General features: G+C 38.1%; 1 protein-coding gene across 2 annotated transcripts in view; it reads right to left on the minus strand.

Moving 5' to 3' along the window:
* Window positions 1–5,773: 5,773 nt before the first annotated feature.
* itprid2 (ITPR interacting domain containing 2) overlaps window positions 5,774–27,239 on the minus strand; it is a 44,071-nt gene continuing 22,605 nt past the window's right edge. For both annotated transcript variants that reach the window (XM_079880747.1, XM_079880748.1), the window contains exons 8-19: window positions 24,305–24,513; window positions 20,266–20,942; window positions 18,461–18,521; window positions 17,615–17,703; window positions 15,699–17,234; window positions 12,842–12,916; window positions 12,563–12,678; window positions 11,144–11,291; window positions 10,211–10,276; window positions 9,711–10,106; window positions 7,977–8,105; window positions 5,774–6,122 (exon numbers count right to left, since the gene is read on the minus strand). In XM_079880747.1, the coding sequence (XP_079736873.1) occupies window positions 7,998–8,105; window positions 9,711–10,106; window positions 10,211–10,276; window positions 11,144–11,291; window positions 12,563–12,678; window positions 12,842–12,916; window positions 15,699–17,234; window positions 17,615–17,703; window positions 18,461–18,521; window positions 20,266–20,942; window positions 24,305–24,513 (3,481 nt within the window). In that variant the 3' untranslated portion in view covers window positions 5,774–6,122; window positions 7,977–7,997. The remainder of the gene's footprint in view (window positions 6,123–7,976; window positions 8,106–9,710; window positions 10,107–10,210; window positions 10,277–11,143; window positions 11,292–12,562; window positions 12,679–12,841; window positions 12,917–15,698; window positions 17,235–17,614; window positions 17,704–18,460; window positions 18,522–20,265; window positions 20,943–24,304; window positions 24,514–27,239) is intronic.

The following is a 27,239-nucleotide window of genomic DNA, read 5'->3' on the forward strand; positions in this document are numbered from 1 at the left end:
TGCTGTCGGCAGTTTTCGCATCACATGGCCGGATTTCTCTTCATAGACACGGGTAAACCGTGAGACAAGAGAATGTTCTTTATAATGTATAACACGCTCGATCACACTGGCACTTCATTTATGGATTTTTAATTATTCAGGGATTCTTAGGAGGTGGGAATGAATCACTGCCCTGCTAAACCTGCCATTTTATTTTTAGGCAGAGTGGATGTAGTATGAATCAAGGGTTTAAGACAAAAGTGAAGAATGTTTTTGTGAAGTAACGTTTTAAAATATAAAATGAAGATTCCCATAACTTTTGATCCAAAGGATTTCCATGCCTATTCCAGGCATCTGTGACTGATATAGGTTTTTTAAAATTAATTTAATAAAGATTGCACTCACAAAGAGCAATTTCTTGCTGATATACTGTATTTTATATTTAGCCATCCTTTAGAAAAAAAAAAATCACATTTTGTGGCTTTGTGCCATTGAGTTTTGCACATGTAAAACCCCCCTTAGAAAATGTTAAAATGTAGTTTTAAATATTAGTATTTTAAAGTTGAGCATAATTAGACAATTCCTTGGTATTTCCAGGTTTTCAATAACCCCGGGAACCATATAACAGTGTTGTTATTGCTAAACACAACTAAATTGTTTTTGTTCACAAGTAAAAATTTGAAATACGAGCCATGGCAACTCAGTGAAATAAAATAAATTTAAGTTGGTTATAATTAAGAAATAAGTTTCTCAAATAAGTTTAGTAACTTGAACAAACTAAAACAAATAATAAAAACAAATCAAATAAAAACAAATCAAATATTAAAAGATTTTTTTAGAGTAATACAAATAAACATAATTACTAAAACTTGAATTAAACTTAAAATGAAAACTGAAAATATAAAAATAAAAGGTAATTGGAATGAAAATATTAAATAATAATAAAATAATGCTGTCCTTTAAAATACACACACACTCAAACACACTTAAAATCTTAATTTTCTCATATGCCTTAAAAAAGAAGCACTGGCATTGTTTTTTGTTTGTTTGTTTTTTTTGTTTTTTTGGATAATGAAAGTAAAGGTATTAAGGTGTAATGATTCAAAGTGTGGCCACGTATCGATCCTAACGCTATAGGACAGACGCCACCTGTGCTGTTTGCTCGGGCTACAGGACATCTGCCAGTGAGATAACTGTTATTGATCCACCTGTCTGCTCTGAAATAGGTCATTAGTCTGTGGCCTGTCTAAAACACAACCTGAAGGGGTGAAATGGAGATATTTCTGGAAACAATAACTAATATGAATGAAAATGAAACGAACAGTTGGTTCAATTTTACTAAATACACATATTGTACAGGGCATCCACAAAGTGCAAGCGGTTTAGAGAATGGATGAATGGATATTTGTAATGCTGTCCATTACATAAGATTAAGAAGAGGTGTGATAACCTTGTTTAGTTGCAGTGTGTAAAATGAATGCAATGTAAAAGTTGCATTTAAAAATAAATAAAAATGTATTATTTTATTGTTAAATTTAAATACAAAGTTCTGTCATGAAACTCTAGATGGTGCAACCTGCTTGAGATCTCATCATTCTCTATAGACCTTATGCGCCAGAGAAAGAAGGGCGCCGCCATCTTTAGAATATTGTCTTTGAACTTCCGTTTTTGCAGTCGCTCTGTATATTCCTATGGCATTGCTGTCCAGGAGTAATTCGCTTTTGAAGTGGATTTACTTAATATAAAGTAAACAAAAGTTAACGAAAGTTATCATGAGGATTGTAATGTTTAAACCAGATGTCTTAACAAATGTCAGTAGACCAGGAAGATTTTAAAACGAGCCGTTCATTCGCTGTGAAAATAAAACCAGAAGTCAAAAGACAACGAGCGCAGCGCTGAAAAGGGGCGGGGCTACATAAGGTCTATAGGGCACAACTGATTGGTTCCTGCTGTATCAGTAGCCAATGAGCTCACTGCTTAGTCTTCATATACTTGGTCAGCATTTGCTATAGCAGATTCAGCTCTCTTTCAGAAACCCTCCACCTTCCCCAGCTCCACCTGTATAGGTAGATCTGCTACAGGCAATTCATGTATGCTATATTGCAGAGCAGCAGCATGTCTTGCTCACAGCAGCGTGTCGTGTGTGTATTGGCAGTAGAAAGTCTCGGACCTGCTCAGCAACGTACAGATCTAGTCTGCCAAGACCAAATATATCAACATTGTCATACACATTACCATGCCAAAAACTCAGAGGGTTAATGACAGAAATTTGAAATATGAATTAAATAAAACATATTAGGGTTGTATATATAGGCTACAAGTTAGGTTTTTTTTAATAATACTTTTTAGCAAGTATTCAATTTGTAAAAATATTTCTATTTCAAATAAATGAACTGAAATTTCAGCACAGGAATAGATTACATTTCACTGTAAAAAAAAGTTGCTGCCTTAAATTTTTAAGTACAATGAACTTGGATGTTTAATTAATTTAAACTTATAATACATTAAACTGACATAAAAAACTAGTTGAATCTTGTATAACTTATAAAAAAAAGTTGAAAATTGCTTAACTTATTTTGACAAGTAATGTCAAACTCACACCAGTTCAACCTGTTCAAGAACAAACAGAACTACACCAGTGGACCTGACCCATGTTTACACCCTGTCATCACTGCCGCCCATTTACAGGTTGAGGCCTGACCTTATGACCCTCATCACGCTCGAGGAGCAGGTAATATCAGGGAGGAAATTACTAGAGCTTAATGGACGTCAAAGGGTGGAGGAGGCACAAAACAGGCACTGTTTACTACCCTCGTCCCACTGCGTCTGACAGACCGTTGCGTAAGCTTCAACAGATATGCTTTTATTACACAGCGAGTGCAATTAATCTAAACAGCAGTCACGCAAGCTGTCAAAATCACTGTGCACTGAAGTTTGATGAAAACGCAAAGAGTAGATGTCAGGTGATGTCACCAAGAACACACAAGGCCAAATGTACAACCATGTCCTTGTGCTCACTGGTGTTTTTCCTAAAGTAAGAGGCAGGGTGAGAAAGAAAAGTGGGATTGAGTGGTCGGGGAACAGTCTGTACCCTCTATTAGACGTGACGGCGACTGAAATCCAATAGCAGCTGTAATAAAGTTAATTTTCAGTCTGTCTCCTCTGTAGACGAACAAAAAACACCTTTATGCTGTTGACTGGACACAGCTGAGCTGCTTAAACAGTTCAAAATGGAAATCCCACTCGATTGTCGAGTTATTCAACCCATTTCTGTTATATCAGTATCCCCCAGGTCTAATGTAGCCTTTTTATGTTAATGGCCGCCCTCTGAATCATTTCAAGCGTGCCCACAGTATCAAACTCACTCTCCCGCCAACCTACTATCTCAGAGACATGTTTCCATGGTAACAGTGGGCCGGATTGAGTTATGTATCAAAATAATTTTCTGACCCACAGGTATATTTATCATCATACTTGGCTAAACACAGCAGTAGGAGTCTGCCATTAACACTGTTGCCCGCATTAAAAAGGACAAGCACGATCGGGAACTAAACAACTTTTCAGTTCAGCTGAAATTATACGGGCCTGTATCAGATCAAGCACAATATAGGAAGGTTTTATCAGGTGCTTAATATTTGGAACGCTTGAAAAGGTTTCATATTCAACCCCTTTCAAGCATTCCATTGAAAAGGCTCTCTCGCTCTCTCTCTCATACATATATCTTATTTTAATGCAACGTAGAACCGTTTAATGGTTAATTTTCCTTTTTTTAAAGGAAATTATTACTTTTATACATCAAGGATGCATTAAATTGATCAAAAGTGAAAGGAAAGACAATTATAACATTACAAATTTCTTTCATATAAAGATAAGATTTTTTTAATATTTCTCTCTATTCACCAGAGAATTCATGGGGAAAAATTCTTGGTTTTCACAAAAATATGAAGCATTACCACTGTTTGTCAAAATTTATAATAATAATAAATGTTTCAAATCAGCATATTAGAATGATTTCTGAAGGATCATGTGACACTGAAGACTGGAGTAATGATGCTGAAATTCAGCTTTGCATCAGGAATAAATGATACTTTCAAATATATTAAAACTGAAAACAGTTATTCTAGTTTGTAATAATGTTTCTGAATATATTACTGTGGTTTTACTGTATTGTAAATGCACCTTTGGTGAGCAAAAGACACTTCTTAAAAAAAAAAAATTAAAAGATCATGCCAATCTCAAACTTTTGAATGGTTATGTTCAACACCAACAAATGTACCCAGGATCATGAGAATAAAATAAGAATTAGGGCTGTTAAATCGATCGCATCTAACATAAAAGTTTGTGTTTATATGTGTATGTGTGCGCATGTATGCACACAGACACACACACATACTGTATGTATATATACACACAGACACGCACACACATATATATTATATAAACAAACTTTTATGTTAGGTGTGCTTAATCAATTTGACAGCACTAATCAGAACACAATAAACTAGAGGAACCTACATTAAAAACGATTTCTCTCTGAATGTAATTCTTGATTTTTAAAAGATCAACAAAAGTAGTTCAACATGAGTTCATATTTACTTTCTGAAAGCCAGTTTACCAGATTAAACACTGTAATACAATGGTCTGTCTGAATACTCGATTTTGATTGGCTGGAAGTTGTGCAATAAAACAGTTTAATGCACAGCTAGCAGTGGATTATCCCTTACTAATGGATTCTTGGCCTGGGCAAGATATTCAGATCCTAAACACACTGTAAAAAAAAATTGTAAAAATAATAAAAGATTAAAAACACGCAGTGAATAAATGCAATTAATTAAGAAGACTGATTAACTATTGATAGCACAATAATAACAATCATTAGTAAATTTTATTTCAAACTCATTAATAAACCAAACAAGAAAGCATACTAAAATAAAAGTAGGCAGTAGGCACTGTAATTCTACCCTTCAGAGGTTTATGAGGCGAGGCATACTAGATGGTTTCAAAGCAGAAATGTGCAGCTCATACTTTTATTAAAATGCTTATGTGAACTCTTCTGTGTTATTAGAGCTTCAAGTTGGATGAATTTGCTAGTTATGCATTACTAGCGTGGAGTTTGCTACATGCACACAGCCCCTTTCCGGCATCCTTGAACATCTCGTTCAAAAGGTTTAATGGTTGGATGTAATTCTACAAAGACAAGATTAATAAGCATTTAATTCTAAATACAAACACCATCTGAAACAACCCAAACAAAATTATGACTCGGCAAGTGTACGTACAAAATAAATAAATCTTTATTAATGATTTGCATTAAAGATTATCCCTCATGCATCCCAGGCGGAAAGGGAACACATAGTCCCCTTAGTCGCATAAATCAATTAGTATTACAATTCATTTCATCTTAGACAACAAAAACTCATTCACACTGAGGAAAATTAAGTTGAACACTTTAAATCCAGAAGCAGATTTGACAGACTATCCTCTGCTGTCTTTAAGAATAAAAAAATATTTTAAAAGCGTGCTAGTGTATATATTGTAAGTATAAAGAGAATTTAGTGCTTTTTCTTCTCACAGGACAAAATGTTTATGAATGTGCTCCGAAGGCTTAAGTGTCTTATCTACACATACAGTATGTGATAGACTATCAACAGGAAATGAAGACAGCTGTGTGCATTTTCAGTAGAACAGTAGTTGTGATTGGTCAGTTCAAGTTTAAGAGAAAAAAGTGAAATGTATTGCACAGTTAGTTCCTCACAGAGGCTGAATTAGAAAACAAGTGTGATTACAGTAGACATTTTGTCCTAGACAGACAATGACACACTCACACAGAAAACTTTAGTCACCCACAAGTCTTTTCAAACATTCGACAAGACCTGCATCACATACTTAAATACATCCCAAAAGATTCATTACATTTCTGTAATATGTACCAGACAGATGCCACGATAAGCCATGTGCCCTTTGCGGATTTGGACAGTGGAAGATCTCAACCGCTGCAAAGATTCACTGCAACTCGACAGTCCAGAAGCATTAGAGTCTGGAAGGGCTTCACAGACAGAACCAGAAAGAGGTGCTGGGCCTTTCTCAGTGCAAAGCTTTAACCAGTGTTCGTTGCGACTATTTCACAGGATTTACTTCTTCACCTGCAGAAAGAAACAAAACAGTGATACTGACTGAAAAGACTGTAACCTGCCTACTGACTTCTAAAGCATGTAGTCTGATACTCAAAAGAGCAGAAAATGACACAGACCTTTTTACAATTATATTAAACCAGCTATCGATATATTTCGGTACTGACTGAATTCTACATATATTTATAATCCACAAACACTTGCTTCAGTATCCTGCCATCTTGGCCAAAACTCATCACAATGCATTCTGGTTTACCTTCTATGTGAAGAATAATATGGAATTCCAAAAACGTATCTTTAAATACATCTACAATTTTGATGTCGTTTGATGATTTTGACTTATGATGTCTTAATATGCTGTCTATGTCTATGTAGGCAGCTCACTAGAGTTTAGAAACACTCTTAAATGCCCAAGAAATACAGCATTACTATCAAAAGTGTGTACAATCATTTTGCCTCCAAACATCAAGATTTCACGCAAATATATACACACCATATATGTTATATCTACACACACGCATAACATTTTATATATATAAAGTTATCAGAGTTATCAAATCAGTTGATATTTCACTGGTTTTGGCCATCCTTCTGTTAGACTGTCTCACAAATGAATTACGTTGAATAGCTGTCAGCTGTTAATTAAGTACACAATTAGATTATACCAATTTAGGTCAACCAATTACCAAGCAATGATTCATTTTGTTCAGTCTGTGGTGTAAAAAGGTCGCATTAGCAATTAAAGAAAAAAACACTTAACATATATATTAGGGTGGTCCTTATCAAGTTCAATTTTTTTTTGTGCAAAATGTTAGTGTCTTAACCTTTTAAACTGTTCCTTTTAACTTCAAAATTAGAAATATGCAAAAATGTTGAAAAAAAAAAAGATATTTAGAGGTAGCTCAATCATGTGGAAGATTGCCTATGTTAAGCTGTGCGGCGGTATTGTGATATGCAAGTAATATTAAAAGTTGCTGCAAATGAACTACATTTTATTGAAATCAGAGCAACACTGACATGACAACAATGACAACAATCTCAAAGCACAAAGTTTTCAACAATCCCTCATTTCTGATGCTCAGCATCCAGTGTTGACTTTTTTCAGTCTGGATAGATCCGTCGGTGATCTTCCACCACATGAAGGAGAAACTGCAATTGTTCTTCAGAGTGTGTGAGATAGCCACTGTATTCTTGAATCAGAGCCACTCCTCTCTCGGCGTGATCATTGACTACTTTCATTGCATGGTTGCCTGTGCCTCCTGATAATCTGCTTGATTTGGCCAAAGTTCCGGGTCAATTTCAAGGAACGTAATGTAATTTTTTAAACCAAAAAATGTGTTCTAAACCCAAACAATAACCAAGGTGATCAATAGAAATATGTATTGATTCCACCAGGAAAGGTAAATCTGCTTAACCGGGTCATGGATGGATTAATCTGGATTTAGTTTCTACAATAAGTAAACTGAGATATGTATCTAAAATACATATTTAGGAATATATGGTGCATTAGATGCTTTTATGGAGATTCTTTTGGAATTTTACTAGCCAGGTACAATACCAAATCAAATGATCTGTTTTTACGAAAATCATCAAAATCTCAGAAAGTTTAAAGCTATTGAGCTACCAGTAATTATGATGTTACTGCCATAAAAATTGGCATGCTGTATTTTCTTATATAAAGGAACAATTTGAAGGGTTAAGAATAAGGACCACCCTAATATATATATGAATGAATGTGAAGTGTCATTTCACATTCAATTCATTTCTAGGAGAGGGAAGTATATCTCTTCCCGTTACCTCCAAGATGAAAAGTTTTCAAGCATTTAAAAGATCTGTATTGAGCATAATGTGATCTATCAAACCAACCTCCATCCTCTGTTCTGCTGCTTACACAGGAGGTTTCCTAGCTGGAAGAGGAGATCTATGCGGCGACACAGCAGCCAGAAGCTCGTTCACAATCTCCTGCCTGATTTCATGAGCGATGCTTTCTTTAATCTGCGGGAGGATACAAAAGAAATGATGTTAGACTGCATTAAAGGCAGGAAAATCAAACACTAAATACATAGTAAGACCACCTAAAATGTGAATCATTTGAATTATTTACATGAAATTATATTTCAAAGTGACTTATAATGCAGTTATAATCAAGTATGCAAAACATGCAACAATTTGAAAAGGTTTTTGTTTTCTCCATATATGAAATCCCAAGAACTGGCAGTGCTGTGAAGTGTCAAATACATATTGACACGCCGATGAAGAACATCAGGTTTTGCCAGGCTGTTACATCACCCCACAGGCCCCACATTACTTCAAGGAACCAATTCAGTCCAAGTTTCCTTTAGGAGCATCAGAATTGCTGGACCATCATGACAGACTTGTAAATCAGCCTACACTGATGCATGATATTTCATAAGAAGATCTGTCAATCATCACACACACCAAAAACCATTACAGCTACAAAGGACTCGCTCAAACGGTGCCAAAGACACAGTAAAATATGCTTTTTCCACTTTCTTTTGAGACGGGGACGGAAAACACATGCTACTTTTGTGTCTCCATTTCATCGTTTCTAGATTTTTTGGCAGAATCGAACAGTATTTTTCTCACATGTCTCTCTGGGGTACTCAATTCTGATGGGTCAGTCGTGGCATTTAGCTGTCAGAAATGTATTATTATTACACGCCACGGCTCTCTAAAATGCTTGATTCTGATTGGTCAGTCACGACATTTCTGTTGCTAGAACGATTTTTTGTTCACTGTAATGGATTATTAGATAATAAACTGGTACGATTTTAAAACGCTTTCTTCTCAAATTAATATTTCATGTCCCCGTCATTACGCAAGTAGGGAAAAGCTGTGTAATAAATTAACCCTTAAATGTCTGTCTTGTTTCAACTTTTTTGTTTGCAGTGTAATTTTAATAGAGTAGTTTTATAATTGAGTATTTTAGTATCATATTATAGTGTTTATTAATATTTTGAATATAGCTATTGAATTTTATTTTTATAGTTTACAGTTTTCTTTTAATTTTAGTTAAAGTTTGAGTAATTTTGTAGTGTGATTGTCATTTTATACGTTTATTTTATTTATTTTTTTATATGTCTATAGTTTTATTAATTTTTATTTCAGTTTTAGTTTTAGTTATTTTAGTACATCAAGTTAAATTAAATGAAAATAAGAAATGTTGCCTTGGCTGAAATAAAAATATTTTATATTCATTTAGGGTTTATTTTATTTCAAGCAACACAATTTTTTTATGGTTTTAATTTTAGTTTCAGTTCACTATAATAACCCTGGCTCATAGTTGCTTGATAAAAACAGTTTCTCTTTGCGGAAGCTTTGCATTTAATGAGCTGATAAAATATTTGAACTCAAATCAATATTTCTTGTCTAATTATTTACCAATGTGCCAAATAGCCATGCAATAAGCGGGATAACATAGATGACAATATTAACCCCTTCAGGGCCCGGATCATCCTGTCGGGGTTTATTTTGCGATAACAGCCGGCTGGATGTACAGTACATTACACTTTACATATTGGCCATTGACAATGCTGTACATCAGTCGGCTCATTGAGTTAAATGTATAAGTTCTCTCACCTCCTGTATGAGATGTTGCAGGTCACCATTCCCTCTACTTCTACTCCTCCACTCGGTGGGACAGCAGTCATCCGCCGTCCTGCTCCTGCGACCATCCAGTGACAACTCGTCTTCATCTCTGCTGAACTCCAAAGAAGTAGGTGTCAGGTTCGACTCCATCCTTTCCGGGGATTCGGGCCGAGGAACCTCCATTCCAGGCCGTGGAGGGACGGTGGGTGTGAGGTTGAGGGTGGCCCGGTAAACGCTGCCTCTTTGCAGGGAAGGAGAGCAACAGTCGTGTGATCGGTTGAATCTGCCAGGGCTGGATGCTCTCGATGAGCGGCCTGAACTCAGTGTGGCGGCCTCATATCCCAGCTCAGATTGAAGGTACAACTGCTCCTTCAGGAGGTCCGTCACCTGTACATTCATACACAAGAATTGGAAGAGGAAACTGAGAGTAGAATAAGGCATTGAAATGATATCCGATACAGGACCCTGTAACATGAGAATAATTCACTCACCGGCTCCATTGCCCGAAGTGCTGAAGAATTAGACAGGCTTTCCACGCTGTGACCTCTCTGCATGCCCTGTGAGACGCAAGTATTCGTTACTAAAGTGTCAAAAAACCTACCGTTCAAAAGTTTGGGGTCTGTAAGATTCATAAGAGTCTGTTTAGCTCAACAAAGCTGCATTTATTTGATCAAAAGTACAGTAAAAACTGTAATATTGTGAAATATTCTTTACAATTTAAAATAACTGTTCTACATTTTAAAATGTAATTTATTCCTTTGATGCAAAGCTAAATTTTTAGCATCATTACTCCAGTCTTCAGTGTCACATGATCCTTCAGAAATCATTCTAACATGCTGATTTGGTGCACAAGAAACATTTCTTAATATTATCAATGTTGAAAACAGTTGTGCTGCTTAATATATTTGAGGAGACTGGGATATGTTTGTTTTTTAGGATTCGTTGATGAATAAAAAGTATAAAAACAGCATTTATTAGAAATAAAAATCCTTTGTGTATTATAATTGCCTTTACTCTCAAAGTTGATGCATCCTTGCAATAATAATAATAATAATAATAATAATAGTTACAATAATAAAAAAAATCTTACTGACCCCAAACTTTTGAACAGTAGTGCATGTAAAATGTTTCCACATTTTAGTCATTTGTCATCACACTAATGGTATATAATAGTTATTTTGCTGAAATTTAACTCAATAAATATATCAGGTTCAGTGAACTTCACATTAGAATTTATTTTCACTTATTCTGCACTTCCAATTCTCAGAGGCTATAATAAAAATGAGAAATGCATATTTTGTTATATTACCTGCTAACAGAGAGACACTTTTGGTAAAGCATTTAAAGCAGAATTAGGTCTAAGCTAAGCTATTACAGCATCCTTTATCATTTATTCTGAGGCAGCTGCAGTCACATCCACTGACCATGTGGTGGCGGTAGAGGCTGCTGTGCTGGGAGCTGTTGCGCATCTCTTCATTCAGAGAGAGCAGGCGATCCTCCAGCTGAAGCTCCAGATCCTGCAGCTCCTGTCTCACTGCAGTCCGCAGGGTTTCCAGATGTTCCGCCTCCCGCCTGCAACAGCAAAGTTTTTATCAGTTCTCCAGACAGTTAGTAAATACTTGGTAAATCGCTAGGAGAGGTGCAGCGATCATATCAATTTGAGGTTGAAACAGAAAACCAATATTTTAAAGGCACAATATGTAACTTTTTTGCTTTAAAATTAGCAAAAATCACTATATCTATGTTATATATTTTTTTTAGTTGTGTACTTACATTATCCCGACTGTTTCCAACAACTTTCAAACCAGGAGAAATTTTAATTTAATTTTTAGACACGGGAGACGTTTCTTTATTTCCGGTTTGTCGCAGTCAATGGCGTCATATCCGCGTTGTCCCTGGTTTCCGCTCGTACTGCCATGGTAACCAGAGCTATGAGCAGAGCCCTCTGATTAACCAAAGCGACAGACCAGACAACTGTGGAGTTCGCAATGTCTATTTGCACGCTGTTGTTGTTTCGTTCAAACATTATTACGGACTTAGCAATCCCGAACTGCTTCATATCACAGTCATGATAAAAGCATCGATGTATTCAGTCATCCATAAACATTATTAGATCGGTCGGCTTGACGTTGACGACAACATCCATAATTCTTAGCATGTGTTGCGTCATCAAACTACGCCTTTGTTATTGTAAAGAGGTTAGCGACCCCTAGCGGCGAAAAATTCCATACTGTGGCTTTAACGCTATTATTTGCCAATACCGTTCCGATGGTCATTTTGTTTCAATAGTGATTAATCATTAGCATGTATGATTTGTTTACATATTTTAGGGTTCTTGATTAGTTTATTGCTACATCCGCCTTTCTCTCGGTCAAATTCTAAAGCTGTTCAGTGCTACTGGAAACTAACATACTTTTGTAAAAACAGAAATGTGAAATATTACAGTTTAAAATAACTGTTTCTATTTTAATATATTTTAAAATGTAATTTATCCCAGTGATGGCAAAGCTGAATTTTCAGCAGCAATTAGGCCTACTCTAGTATTCAGTGTCACATGTCCTTCAGAAATCATACTAATATGCCTATAAATCATTAGCATGTATGATTCATTTGACTATAAATTTAGTGGCTTTCTCTCTGTAAAATTGTACTGCCGTTCAGAGCGACAAGGAACATTTTGTAATATCTTTTCAATTTGATTTATTTATTTTTACAGACCCCCTTAGGGCCCCAGTTTAAAAAATATGTTTTTTTGGCTTTCTAGTACAGTGTGTGAGACTTGGGCAAAAGGAGCCAGAGGGTGAAGCACTTTGGCCTTTGTGGCTTGTGATTTTGTTGCTCACCTCTCATCTGGACTAAGATGCTGGTAGACCATAGACTGCTGTCTCATGAGAGCCAGTTCCAGATCCATCATCTGAGTCCGGAAGACGTTCAGACTCCTGCGCCGCATCTGGAGCTCCTTCAGCAAGTTGGTAGGGACATAAACACTAGGTTAAACACTATCCAGAAAACCCTTGCACAAGCTATATGATCATCTCAATTTCATAAGAGGCTTCTACTGATGCAACTCAAGGTTATGAAAATGAACTATGTGTCTGCTTCCTCTTTGGGAAATGATGTACCTCATAAAGCAGTTGGACAGAGCGTGGTGTACTGATCCTGTCAATGGGTGTGTCCCCTCCATGCACAGATGAGCTCTGCCAACAAAACCACAGATCAGTTATCACTTATGAGTCACGCAGGAAATACATGTATAAACTGAGCCCGGGATATGCAGCATGCTGACTCGGCTGAATATTTGCATTTAAGGCGGGATTCGGAAGAATCCGGAACACACTTCCTTGTTCTACTTTATGTAGATATATATAAAACTTTGTGTGAAACAAAACACTTATTACAGGTCATAGGTTACACACACACACACACACACACACGTCATAGGTTAAACACACATACACACACACACACACGTCATAGGTCTCACACACACACACACACACACACACACACACACACACACGACATAGGTTACACACACACACACACACACACAAACAAACACACACACACACACACACACACACACACGTCTGGTTCACTATCTTTGTGGGGACTCTCCATAGACATAAATGTTTTTTTATATTGTACAAACTGTATAAAAGTATAACTGTATAAAACTGTACATCCCCTTACACTAACCCCACCCCTAAACCTACCCATCACAGAAAACTGCATTTTCTGTGTATTTTTACATTTTCAAAAAACTAATTCTGTTTGATTTATAAGCTTGTTTCATCATGGGGACCTCGATTTAGGTCCCCACGGTGACACGAGTCCCCTGGAGTAAGTGCGCATTCAGACTGTCCCCACCGGGATAGAAAAACATGAACACACACAGACACAACCTCTTCTTCATGTTTAATGGGGACTTTCCATAGACAATGATTTTTATACTGTACAAACTGTATATTTTATTCGTTTACACTAACCCTACTCGTCGCAGTTTTGCTTCTTTACATTTTCAAAAAAATCACTTAATATGATTTATAAGCTGTTTTTCCTCACGGGGACCAAAACATTTCCCCACAAGGACAAGGATTTCATATATTGCTATCTTTGTGGGAACATTTTGTCCCCATAATGTAGGGTTTGCCACCCACCCCCACACACCTAGAAACACTCCTTCATTTTTCACATTACTTGATGTTTCCTAAGTCCAACCCAAGCAAATATACAGTGAGGAAAATAAGTATTTGAACACCCTGCTATTTTGCAAGTTCTCCCACTTGGAAATCATGGAGGGGTCTGAAATTGTCATCGTAGGTGCATGTCCACTGTGAGAGACATAATCTAAAAAAAAATATCCAGAAATCACAATATATGATTTTTTAACTATTTATTTGTATGATACAGCTGCAAATAAGTATTTGAACACCTGTCTATCAGCTAGAATTCTGACCCTCAAAGACCTGTTGGTCTGCCTTTAAAATGTCCACCTCCACTCCATTTATTATCCTAAATTAGATGCACCTGTTTGAGGTTGTTAGCTGCATAAAGACACCTGTCCACCCCATACAATCAGTAAGAATCCAACTACTAACATGGCCAAGACCAAAGAGCTGTCCAAAGACACTAGAGACAAAATTGTACACCTCCACAAGGCTGGAAAGGGCTACGGGGAAATTGCCAAGCAGCTTGGTGAAAAAAGGTCCACTGTTGTAGCAATCATTAGAAAATGGAAGAAGCTAAACATGACTGTCAATCTCCCTCGGACTGGGGCTCCATGCAAGATCTCACCTCGTGGGGTCTCAATGATCCTAAGAAAGGTGAGAAATCAGCCCAGAACTACACGGGAGGAGCTGGTCAATGACCTGAAAAGAGCTGGGACCACCGTTTCCAAGGTTACTGTTGGTAATACACTAAGACGTCATGGTTTAAAATCATGCATGGCACGGAAGGTTCCCCTGCTTAAACCAGCACATGTCAAGGTCCGTCTTAAGTTAGCCAATGACCATTTGGATGATCCAGAGGAGTCATGGGAGAAAGTCATGTGGTCAGATGAGACCAAAATATAACTTTTTGGTCATAATTCCACTAAACGTGTTTGGAGGAAGAAGAATGATGAGTACCATCCCAAGAACACCATCCCTACTGTAAAGCATGGGGGTGGTAGCATCATGCTTTGGGGGGGGTTTTCTGCAAATGGGACAGGGCGACTGCACTGTATTAAGGAGAGGATGACCGGGGCCATGTATTGCGAGATTTTGGGGAACAACCTCCTTCCCTCAGTTAGAGCATTGAAGATGGGTCGAGGCTGGGTCTTCCAACATGACAATGACCCGAAGCACACAGCCAGGATAACCAAGGAGTGGCTCTGTAAGAAGCATATCAAGGTTCTGGCGTGGCCTAGCCAGTCTCCAGACCTCCGTGTTTATCAGCGACAGCCCAGAAACCTGACTGATCTAGAGAAGATCTGTGTGGAGGAGTGGGCCAAAATCCCTCCTGCAGTGTGTGCAAACCTGGTGAAAAACTACAGGAAACGTTTGACCTCTGTAATTGCAAACAAAGGCTACTGTACCAAATATTAACATTGATTTTCTCAGGTGTTCAAATACTTATTTGCAGCTGTATCATACAAATAAATAGTTAAAAAATCATACATTGTGATTTCTGGATTTTTTTTTTAGATTATGTCTCTCACAGTGGACATGCACCTACGATGACAATTTCAGACCCCTCCATGATTTCCAAGTGGGAGAACTTGCAAAATAACAGGGTGTTCAAGTACTTATTTTCCTCACTGTATATACCGTGCTATAGCAAAAACTCCACCAGCTAACCCTATTTCTACCATCAGAATCAGAAACAGTTACTTATACATCCTTGTCAGGCACAGCCTTATTAATAACCAGGTTTACCATAGGTTAAGACCGTTTGGATGCAACACACAAGTGTACAAATAATTTTGGCAGTTCTCACCTGACCAAGGTTCTGCATTGTCCCACGGATGTCATGGAGGACCCTCCTGAGCTGCATCTCTGTGCTGCCCATCGCAGGAGCGGGTGCTGGAGGAGTCCCAAAGGAGAAAGGGTAGGGGGGAGACTGATAATATGGATGACTGTAGGGGGCACCGGGGTGATGTGAAGAATTGTTGTACCCCAAATTGTAGGGGGCACTGTGGGACTGCGCAAGAGGGATGTGAGTTTGGTACGGGTTGCCGTGGATGTTCAATGAGGGGCCGTAGGGAGCTCCCTGAGAAACGTTATAAGGTGGAGAGAATGGGTTGTATGGTGTGGTGTGCGGATGCGCATAATGCATATTGTGCTGGGGTGCAAAGGTCACCCCCTGTGGTGGACTAAATGTATTGCTCTGAAGTGGCTGAGGACAAGGCGAGCTCTGCGGTTGTGGGAAGGGAGTGTGGTGGGGAAGTCTTGTAGGGTACGAGAAGTTGTAGGCCAATCCATGTTGTGGAGAGTAGAAGGACCCATGAGGAGGAGGAGGAAGAAGAGGGTGGGCCTGACCTGTATAATGAGAAAGGTTTGGGACGCTAGATGTGCTCCAGCTTGGACCTTCACCCAGGGGCCTCTGGGGCCAGTCGGCAGGGACACTATAAAGCGAGCTGGAAGAGCGAGTCAGATGTTGGGGTATGTTGAGATGGTGTGGTGGTGGTGGTGTTCCCCTATCGGTCTTTGATCTACTTGCTGGAGCAGAATTCAAGAGCGTAGATTTACTGTCGGCATGATCAACTTCGTCTTCTTCCATGATGGAATCCACTTCTTCCCGGTCACTGCGATTCTCCTCGTCGTAGCGGTATGAGTACGAGGGTGGGGTACAGTGTTTGACCGAACCCTCTCCAAGTTGGATGCGCATGGAGGTGACCACTCGAGCCGGGTTGAGCGAAGACATTGGGAGGGAGCTGGATCTCCTTAAAGGATTCCTCTCTAAGCTTTCCCTCAGCAAGTCCTTGTCCCTCACCCATACTCGGCCAGGACGTTCCTCGTCCATTGAGGATGACCTTTGATGGGCCGTGTGGAGGGCCATCTGCCTGCTTTGAGCCGTGGGGGGGCATTGCTCAAGATCCGATGATTCTGGTCCAGAGGATGAATGTAGATCTTCAGGAGAGTCTGGATCCATGCTCAAACCAGGCTGGGATATGTTGCCCTCATGAGTTACATCTGAATCTGTTGTAGGATTTACAATCACGGTCAAATCCACTTCTGGAGAGTCGGTGGTGGGTTCTTGCACTATGTTGGAAGCCCTATCAGAGTTAGGAGAAAGGAGTGGTCCATTGGAGCTAATATTGTCAGAGTTTGGATTGGGAATCTGGAGGCTGGGGATCACAGGGACTTGTCTGTTGGCTCCACTCTGGCTAGATGTGCCTCTGGGCAGAGGATGGGTTTCCTCGCCCAGCAACATTTCAAAGTTGGGGTACTCCAACGCTACTGGAGTGCTGACTTCTCCTGCATGCGATGTCACTGTAGTTTCACTGTCACAGCTGTCTGAGCTTTCTTGCACCTAATAAAAGAGAGAAGTTTCACTTCCATTATCCAATGAACTGGTTCTTAGGAAAATTTATGTTGAAAGTTAGATTTATGTTCCCTGAGAACACACATGGCACAAGTTCTGGTGCATCTTAAAGAGGACATGTTCAACATGTAGAGTTTTCAGTAGATATGCACCAGTTGACAGGCCATCAATCAGAACCAGATTTATTACTATATATATATATATATATTTTTTTTTTTTTTTTTTTTTTTTTTTTTTATGATATTAGTGAAAACTAAATTCACATGCGTAACAAAACAACATGGGTCTGATAAACATGAACCCGAAGAGGATTACACTTTGTATTCATAGATTGTTGAGAGCCCAGATGGTTATGCCCACTCTCGTACCTTCAGGTGATAACCCGAACCGTCTGTGGATGGGTCCTCTGCAAACCCGCTGCTGTCAGACTGCTGGCTGGCAGTCCTCAATAACCGCTCTGTAGGAGAAACAACACAAGCACCAAAACTGAGTGCGAATGACTAATTTCCCAGCAGAAGAAGACTTCTCAAATTTAAAGCCAGTTTATCATTCATGCTTATGAGTTTCTCATAAGCATGAGATCTCATTATTTAGGTCTCATCATAAAATAGATCTCATTATTTAGGTTCAGTGTGGTGAATGTTGTAAATTATTGCCACATATTTGTCTGTTTTCCAATCACTTATTCACTGTAATAATAACAAGTTTGTTAGTATAATGTTGCATATCACAGAACATAATTATGACTCAACAACTTTAACTTGAATCTAGAACATTCTTCTAGTGAACATCTCCTAAATTCTACCACACGAGGGCAGACTTGCTCTATACTTTCTCTAAAAGACATATACTTAGAGTCCCCCTCAGCTCTTTAGGGCTGGGCTATATGACAGCATGATAGACAGAATCATTGTTATGAATACAAATTTTTTCCTCTGTTTTCTTCTAGGGAAAGACAACCCGATATGATCAAACAGCCGTTGCATTCTCAGGAGGAATGAGTCAAAGCATTTTTTATTTTAATTCAAATTTAAATCTTACTGATTGTCATGTTGTAAACAATACCATAGCAAACGTAACTACAAAACCTGTTGCTAAGAGGTCTCTTTTACATGATATGTGTGAATGCTTTGAATGCTTCAAAATTGCAAATAGCGAATACAAATTCAGTTTCCTGGTAGCGTGACTGATAACCGCAGTCAGTCCACACTCACCGCTGCCATCTCGAGACATGCCACCAGGACCAGGAAGAGCTTCATCCTCATTACTCTGCAACTGCAAAAAAATAGATTATTACCATTCTGACAGATTACAACACAGCAGCGTAGTCACACTTGAACATTACACCAGTTTTAGATACTCAAAAGATGCTGCTCATAAGCCAATGTTAGAAAATGCGGTATGACCAAGGGCCAGCGTATAAAATGACCTGGTAAAAGTACTGGGTGGTTTTGACAGACAGATAGTCACACCCCAAACCCAAACTATTGGTCAAGTCAGTGTTGCTATATCATGCCGTGTCCGGATGCTCAAACAAACAGAGCAATAAAAGATTATTCTATCATCATTTACTAACCCTCATGTTGGTCCAAACCTGTAAGACTTACTATCTACTGCAAAACATAAAAAAAATATATTTTATACAATGCTGGCTTCCAAACAACATTGGACCCATTGACTTTCATTGTATGAACAAAATACAGACAATTTTCAAACTACCATCTTTTGTGTTCGAAAGAAGAATGGAAGTCATACAGGTTTGGAATGACATGAGGTGAGTAAGAATTTTCAGTTTTGGGTGAACTATCCCTTTAAGTTGGGAAACACTCGAAACAATCAACTTTTCAAGCATGCAAAAAAAGAAAAAGAAAAAAAAGATAAAGATATACAAATAAATCGAACCATTCATTTATTAATTGTACATTAATAATGTAAAATTATATTATTATTATTATTATTATATCTCAACTAGTAATTTACAATAAATATTTGACTGTTAAATTAATTTATAATAATATAATTTTACAGAAGGAACTTTTGACTATGGCTTAAAAAATACCATGGCAAAAACAACTAGCCTAACTAATATAAATTTCAAGCATTATTAAAGACAACTAAACACTCAGTAATTAAAAAAGAACAATAAACAAATTAGCAATCACACAAATAAATACAACTGAAGAAAGATAAAACAGCTTTTTAAGATTTTCATGTACTATTCAGATACAGAAACTGTAATCAAATGTAAAAATAACAGCACTTTATAAATAAAATATACATTAGAAAATATCGTTACAAAAGTTATTCACTCAAAAACAGCGAGTACATTTTCTCTGTCTTTTGTTGTCTGATTAACGCTATTATAGAGACGGCAGCAGGAATATTAGGCTGCTGTCACTTTAAGAGCTGAATGGATACAATTCATTCACTTAAGAAATAGCCAACTGTGTTTACGAGGATATTTTGTACATATTTTTGTGTGTTTTTGTCAGTTTAAGTGCAAAAAGACGCGGAAGACAAATCAGTTTTGTATCGCGCATTAAGTATGAGAGGCGGTTTTCTGTGCGCACGCGTTGGATGTGTGCATAGCATAGAAAACAGCGCTTGAATGGTTTAAAGTCATATTAAAATGCACACAAAGGAATCAATACGAGGAACAGAAATTGTAATTTTATAACACGTATCTGATTCCTGACCTTAAGTATCCGGTTCCATAATTGGAATCGATTTTTGATTCCCAACCCTAAGTATCACTGGTGAAAATTGTCTGCTATTAGGAATTAGTATCATGCTCCAACATAATCAAAGGCAAAACCATAATCCCCAGAAAATACTCCAGGCGCTCCATGTTCCCTACTTATTTTTAGCTTTAAGTGTCATGACCCTCTGCTGTTTTTACAACAAAACGCACACAAAAGAAACTTTAGGGGAAACTTGGAGATGATTGTCAGCGTGAGAACTGGACAAGGGAAAGCAGGGAGGATTGTTTTGGTAAAGTGGAAGCGAGAGGGAACTTTACCTCCTCCATTTCAAAGGAGTCTCTGGGCTGGCTGAGCAGGTGGGCTATGTGTGGGTTGGGCAGCAGGTTGGAGGGTTCTTTATCTGGCGTGGAAGTGATGGTCTTCTGGCACTCGTGCTCTTTGAGTTCTGACTCTGTTGTGAGGTCACTCTCGTCAGAAACGCGACTGATGCTCACCAGGACCGGGGAAAGTGGCGTGTCTTTGTCCAGAGCTGGTGACGAACTGGAGTGATCACCATTCGTTAACGTAGAGTCCTTGGCTAGAGGTTCGGGGATGTCTCCGTTGAGTGAGGCCTCTGAGATACATTGCTGTGCTTCCTCGGTCACTGTTGCCAGAGATGAATCTTTTTTCCTAAAGACCTTCTGCTGTGGCTTGTGCTCGGTATCCGTCAGCCCGTCCCGTATGTCAGAGTTCGCACTCTCTGCGCTGTCAGCATCAGGCGCTGAAGGCTGTTTGGCCGATCCTTCCGTGCCGGAGGCCAACAGGTTCTGTCTCGTAATGTTCCGCTTTAGAATTTTGGCCACATTCAGGGCGGAATTATTCCTTTTTAATGGAGGTGTTTTAACCTCTATGTCGCCGTTGCCGATTTTCTCCATGGGTCTTCCGGACACGTGGGAGTAGATTTCTGTGAAAACGTTTGCCACCGTAGCCAGTACTTCTGTTTGGCGGAATCGACCTACGGAAAAAGGAGAGCAAACTTGATTTAGTCAAGAAAAAATAGAGGAGAAACTTAAAACAGAAACAATAGAAAGCACTTTTCAAACAGTGTTTCCTACACCTAGTACATAGAACAAAAAAGCACATATATTAATATATTGTATTTTTTTTAATAGTAAAGTACAATAAATAATTGATTGTAATAATAATATATTATAATATATGAATTATATAAGGTTTCAACACATAAACAAACTAATAAACAAATGAATAAATAAATAAATAACTGACAAATAAAGTAAAGTAATCTCTTAAACGGTCAAACCGCATTGTGTAAATTAGAATGAATTGACTACAGGAGTCATCATTTTGAATCATGGAAAGAATTGACTCACTTTAACCGCGGGTTAACCATGTCAGAGTCAAAATGAGTCAAGAATTGTTTCTATGTAAGGCTGATTTTCTAAAGGCAATGTATAAAATGCTAATTAGTAAGGTTAGTTAAACTCAAAGCGGTGTAATTACTTATTTGTTGTTCATATGGGAGTTATGTAAGTGAAGTGTGTATTTTATGAAAAAAAAAACTAAAAAAAACACAATATATAAAAAAATATAAAAAAAGATAGGGCCTCTAGGTGCAAATATGAGATCCGGTTAACTTTTGTGTGATGGTTTTATGTCAATGGTTTTTATCAACATCAAGCTTGTCATTATGGCTGACATAAAGGAAAAAGATTTGACAATACTGCAGGCATGTAATGGAATGATAACAAGTGATAACAAGCCAGTGATGTGTGGTGCTCAGAAATCAATCGTCTTCATTTATCTCCTGCAATGCAGCCAGGCTGACTCAGCGTTCAGGAACGGCTCGCAGGACATGTGCCAGAAAAAGAAAAGAGGAACAGAGAGTGTGGTTTTCTGTGAAAGAGGGACAAGCAAGTCCGATTCGAGATCACAGCCCCCATGGAGGAGCATTTAGGGAGGAAGAAGCAAGAGTTATGCAAGAAAAGACAACAAGACATGGGGGAACAAGTCCACAAAACGTGAAAAAAACATTCAAATCCGAAATGTCTGCCTAGTGAGGTATGAGCATAAACAGTTGTGGCATTAAAAATAACTGTTTACTACTAACCTAATAAAACTGTTGCAGTAATATTATTTGATCTATTACTTGTAAATTGTTTCCTTGTTGTTTATTTTAATACTGACAGCAATAATTGCTTGAATAATACCTTGTATGTTTAATAATTACTTGAATTAATAATCTGAATGTTTATTTTAAAAGAATTGACCTAAATTAGAGTCTTTTTTAATATTTATATTTTAATATTTAAAGGTAAAGTGTACAATTTTCTGCACTATTAGCACCATCAAATTGAATTGAAATCTGTTTATTTAAAAAACAAATTAATCAAATTGACAACTACATTCAAACAAAGCTTTTCAAATAATATATATTATCATATATTAAATATGAATATAATGAAACATTATAATATAAAAAAAATCATGAATTGTATGGGGCTTCAACAAATATTCATATAAATATTTTAATATTAAAGGTAAAGTGTAGATCGATAGATAGATCGATAGATATTTTCTTGGTTTGGAAATACATAAAGGGTGAGTAAATTACAACTGCTATTTTACTTGTATCAAACTTTTACTCCAACAGTTCACAGTCAGACCAGCACTTACTAAAACTAAGCAACAAAGCGAACCTGAAGCCAAATGCAGTGCACTCACGATCAACAAAACAGGCCTTATTACAGACTTCACACATCCCTTCCCTCACCAAGGTTCTTCCTGTTCCGATGCTTTGTCTGGGCTCAGTGAGAATTATGCAAATGTAGGCCAACACAAAAGCTGGCACAGAGCTGGCACACAGGCCGAATCCTGATGTGAGCGGGTGGCAGAATCCGCTCTGCTGTGCCACAGCCTGCTTGTCACTTTCTCTCTCCGTTGCCGTCTGTCTCTGCCTCTCATTTCTGTGCCCACGGAGGACAATGGCTTTGTTGTGCTCTACTTCTACTGAGTCTGAACAGCCCTCGCACACACAGCGAGTGTTTGAGGGTTAGGAGCTCAGTGCTTGGTTGAAGATATGGAGTAATTGAGAAACGCCATGGATTAGATGTTCTGCAATGTGGTCTTAGTGTCAAACACACTTCTTTTCTAGGCACCACAACTTCCCTCAACTCTTCTCTTGCTGTCTTTGTCTTACATCTTTATATGGTTAAATACTTGTATGCAGTGGCGTAAGGCTGTCGAGTGTAAGCAGTGCTTCTTTTTTCTCTCTCTCTCGCCCCAGGATCGATTATGCAATTAAGGATGAATTGATATTAAAATCCTGGCTGATAATGATGTCGATAGATATTTTTATGTTATGGTTGATAATTAATAAATGTCCAATATTAAAATTATACACTATTATACTCTATTTCTCAAAATATATGAATTAAAACAGAATTTGTTACATTGTATACATTTTTTAAATGCTGGAAGTGAATTTAGGCATATATAAATGTACAGAATGAAAAGTGGATATTCATTTTGAGATTTGCAATGTTAACGCAGTTTTAATATTTAAAAGTGTTATTAAATTATTAGCTTTTTTAATGCACAATTAAGCAATTGATGCCAAGACTGATGGACATAAAATAAAACTAATATCGGTCAATAATGATATATCATTCATCCCTAAATTCAATTGCATGTCAGAAATATGCATTTAATTAAACCACGTTAATAGACTAAAAGCAAACAAAATACAAGAACGTTTTGTGAAATATTACTGAGATTAAGAAAAAAGACTTAGAAATATATAGGCATTCCAGATGCAAAAAAATATGGAAAGAACGGTAACGGTGCAAATTTCGCTTTCACTTGAGAGCAGGGAGCGAGCGAGGAGTGGGAATTTTTGAAAACCTGGAGTGGAGTTACTGGAGAATGCTTTGCATGTGAGCCAAAAAGGAAAGTCATTTAAATAAGCAGAGGAAGTTAAGTTATTTTGCTAAAAGATTTCTAGGACAAACATTATTTTATTTGCAATAACATGCACGATGAATTTTGCACAATAAGACCAAGAACGTGCATTAAGAAGGTAAACAGTCTGTTTTGACTTTATGTTGACTTAAATGTTGTCCGGTTGCCTAGCTACAATGTTATTTCTAAGCATCAAGGCCATGCGAAACGAAAGAATGATGTAATTATTAGTTTTCAGATTAAAAAAAGGGGAGGGGACAAATGTAGGCATAAATGCTCACTACACCCTGCATGTAACATTTAACATTTCCCTCAATTCATCATTTCGATCGGTGTGAATCACGGGGGCAGAAATGCTATCAAACGTCATAGATTGTGTTGACAGCTCAGTTGACATACTTGTTAGGGCATAGTTCGGGTTCTCCAACTCCATGCGCTGAATCTGGGCTCCCAGGTAAACTTTGATGTCGATGCCCTTGGCGCCAGAGGACGAGTTGAAGAAACGAGAAGGGATTTTTGAGGCGATGTCGGGCTCCTCCCGTCCAAAGCCGAGGTTGTATAAAATCTCCTCTGGATCCTCCTCATACAGGTCCAGCAGTTCCGAAACACTGCAGGAAAAACAACATCAATGAAGACACACATCTGCATCACCCAAACAATATTTGCCAAAGTGATGCATTACAGATAAAGATCTAGGTAACACTTTACAATAAGGTTAACCTTAGTTAAAGGGTAACTAAACCCTAAAACAACTTTTTTTAGTTAATGATCTGTAAGACTGGGGCTTTATTAGTGCTGTTCATTGATTCGAGTACATTTTTCGACATTTGGGTATAAAGCGTTTTAATTCTACAATATATGGTGTAAAAACGTCTGAGTGCTGCCCTCTTCAGGTTGAACGGTGTCTACTGCAGTTGAATTTTTCTATTGGAAGATGTTTCCCCGCGTGACGCAAGCAGGTACCAGCTCACCATGCCCTTGGCGTAGACACAGCCCCTGGTATAAAAACATCTTGTTCTGTCAAAACCACTGTAGAGTCAGGAGTTGGAATTGCGAGTATTGAAAACGATCAGGATATTAGCATCTAGTTACCATAGCATTTATATAGTTATTTAGATTATTTCATGTAGCCTAAGTAGTTAATTAGCATAGTTGTTAGTGTAGTATCAGGGTTCCCACACCTTGGTTAACTTCAAATTCAAGGACCTTTCAAGGACTTTCCAGGTCCAATACCCTCAAGTTCAAGGACTTAATGTGGGGACACATTTGTTGTGTCCAACAACAAACGTTGAGGTACCATCGTAGTAGTTTCGTGTAGGGATGCACAGATACCGATACCAGTACTCGAGTGTCAGTCTGATACAGTGCTCATGTACTCATACTCGTAAAAACTACCCTGATGCAACCGCACCCGATACTACTTTAAGGGGCTGGTCACATCTCGCGTCTAAAAACGCGTGGAGAACGCGGCCGCACCGTTTCCGTAAAATGTTTCTTCTTCTTTCCACAAGCGATTGCGCTCTCGCAATTTGATTATACAAGTTGTAGAGGCCTATTTACTTTGTTACAGTCAGAAAGTGAAAAACATCTGATGAAAATAAAACATTGTTAGAAGAACTGTGATGGTATTATTAAGTACTCATATTGGTACTTGGTATCGGCAAGTACCCAAATGTACTGTAAGTACTTGTACTTGGTCTGAAAAAAAGTGGTATCGGTACATCCCTAGTTTCGTGCGCGGGTGAACGTCATGGCAACGTACAACACAAAGTACCTCACGGGGGAAACACTTAATGTAACTCGTAAATGCACGTAACTAACGTAAATCAAACAAGCTAGTATGCATAGGCCACGAAGTGTTGGCGAAATAACACATTAGCGAACCGGAGGGAATAATATGGAATTTCTTCCTTGCACAAAATAAATTCAAGCACTTTCAAGGACCTGTATCTATGCATGTTTATTTTCAAAACCTTTCCAGGGCCTTGAATTTTTTTTTTTAGATTCACAAACTTTCAAGGATTTCAAGGACCCATGGGAACGCTGTTAGAAGCATAGAAGCATAGTATTGCATCAGTTAGGATAGCTTCAAGTTAGCATAGATTTTTAGCATTAGCTTTATCTGTATTTAGTACAGTGGTTGGGATGGGACGTAGGTGTAGTGTTGCTGATTGCAACAGCACTGCTGGTCTGCATAGCTTTCCAGCAGACTTGGAAATTAGGCGCCAGTGGTTGCATGCACTTGGCCTGGAAGACCGTGAGTTCCCGCCTAGAACAGGAGTATGCAACCTGCATCTTACGTGGATTACTTCTCCAACGCAATGGAGGTGGAAATGGGCTTTTTTTTCCTGGAGCACGTCTCTAAACTTAAACTAAACTCAGTACATATACATACATACATACACATGTACATATATATATATATATACATACAGTACATACAATGTATAATGCATATAAAATAATTAGTAATAGCTATTTAACTAGCCAAATATCAGCCAACAAATTGGTCTAACACTAATCTGAAACATAAGTAAAAGTTATTTAAATATAGCCAGATTATCAATAACTACAGTATAGTAAAACATAAATTAAAAAGCTTATACATTTATTGTATGCAAACTCCTTGCCCAATCACTGGTTGAGTTTTTGCTGATTCACAAGCACATAGATTTTACATGTGTTAAAGGGATACTTCACCTCTGGAAAGATGAATGTGTATTTAAAATAGGTCATTTATGTAGAAGAAATGTGAAACATTTTTTGAATTTGGAGCTTTCTAGACTGAGAAAAGCCAGAAAATGTATTTTTGGCTTATGTGGATGAAAGACAACAACTCCCAGAATGCACTTGCTTCGCTGCCCTAGGAGGCCGCTCCCAAACCACGCCTACCGGTAAGAGAGCGCAGTTTTTGAGACTCCGTGATTAGTTTTGCCAGGGATTTCGAGATCGGCCAAAATGTCCGGGATTCGGCTTTTGCGTTCTACAGTCGCCATTCATCATGTTTACTGTGGCGAGCAGGACGAGGCTGAGGGCAGCGGGAGAACGGCGCGAGGCCGGTGGTGTGATTACTAAGACGCGCCGGGTCTCCCATCTCTCACGGAGGAGCGGGAATTTTCTTAGCAATGGTAAAACGCACATCAACCGATCACTTGTTTAGCGTTCATGTACACACTACATTCAGATTCATCAATCGGAATGAATTCAGTTAGATTGAAACAAGAGGTGTGCATGTAAACAATGAATGGTGACCGCAGAAAGCAAAAGCCGAATCCCGGACATTTTGAACGATCTCGCCCGCTGGACAAGTCCGGGAAAAAGAGGATGGTAACCC

The sequence above is a fragment of the Squalius cephalus genome (assembly GCF_949319135.1).
Source record: "Squalius cephalus genome assembly, chromosome: 9".
NCBI lineage: Eukaryota > Metazoa > Chordata > Actinopteri > Cypriniformes > Leuciscidae > Squalius > Squalius cephalus.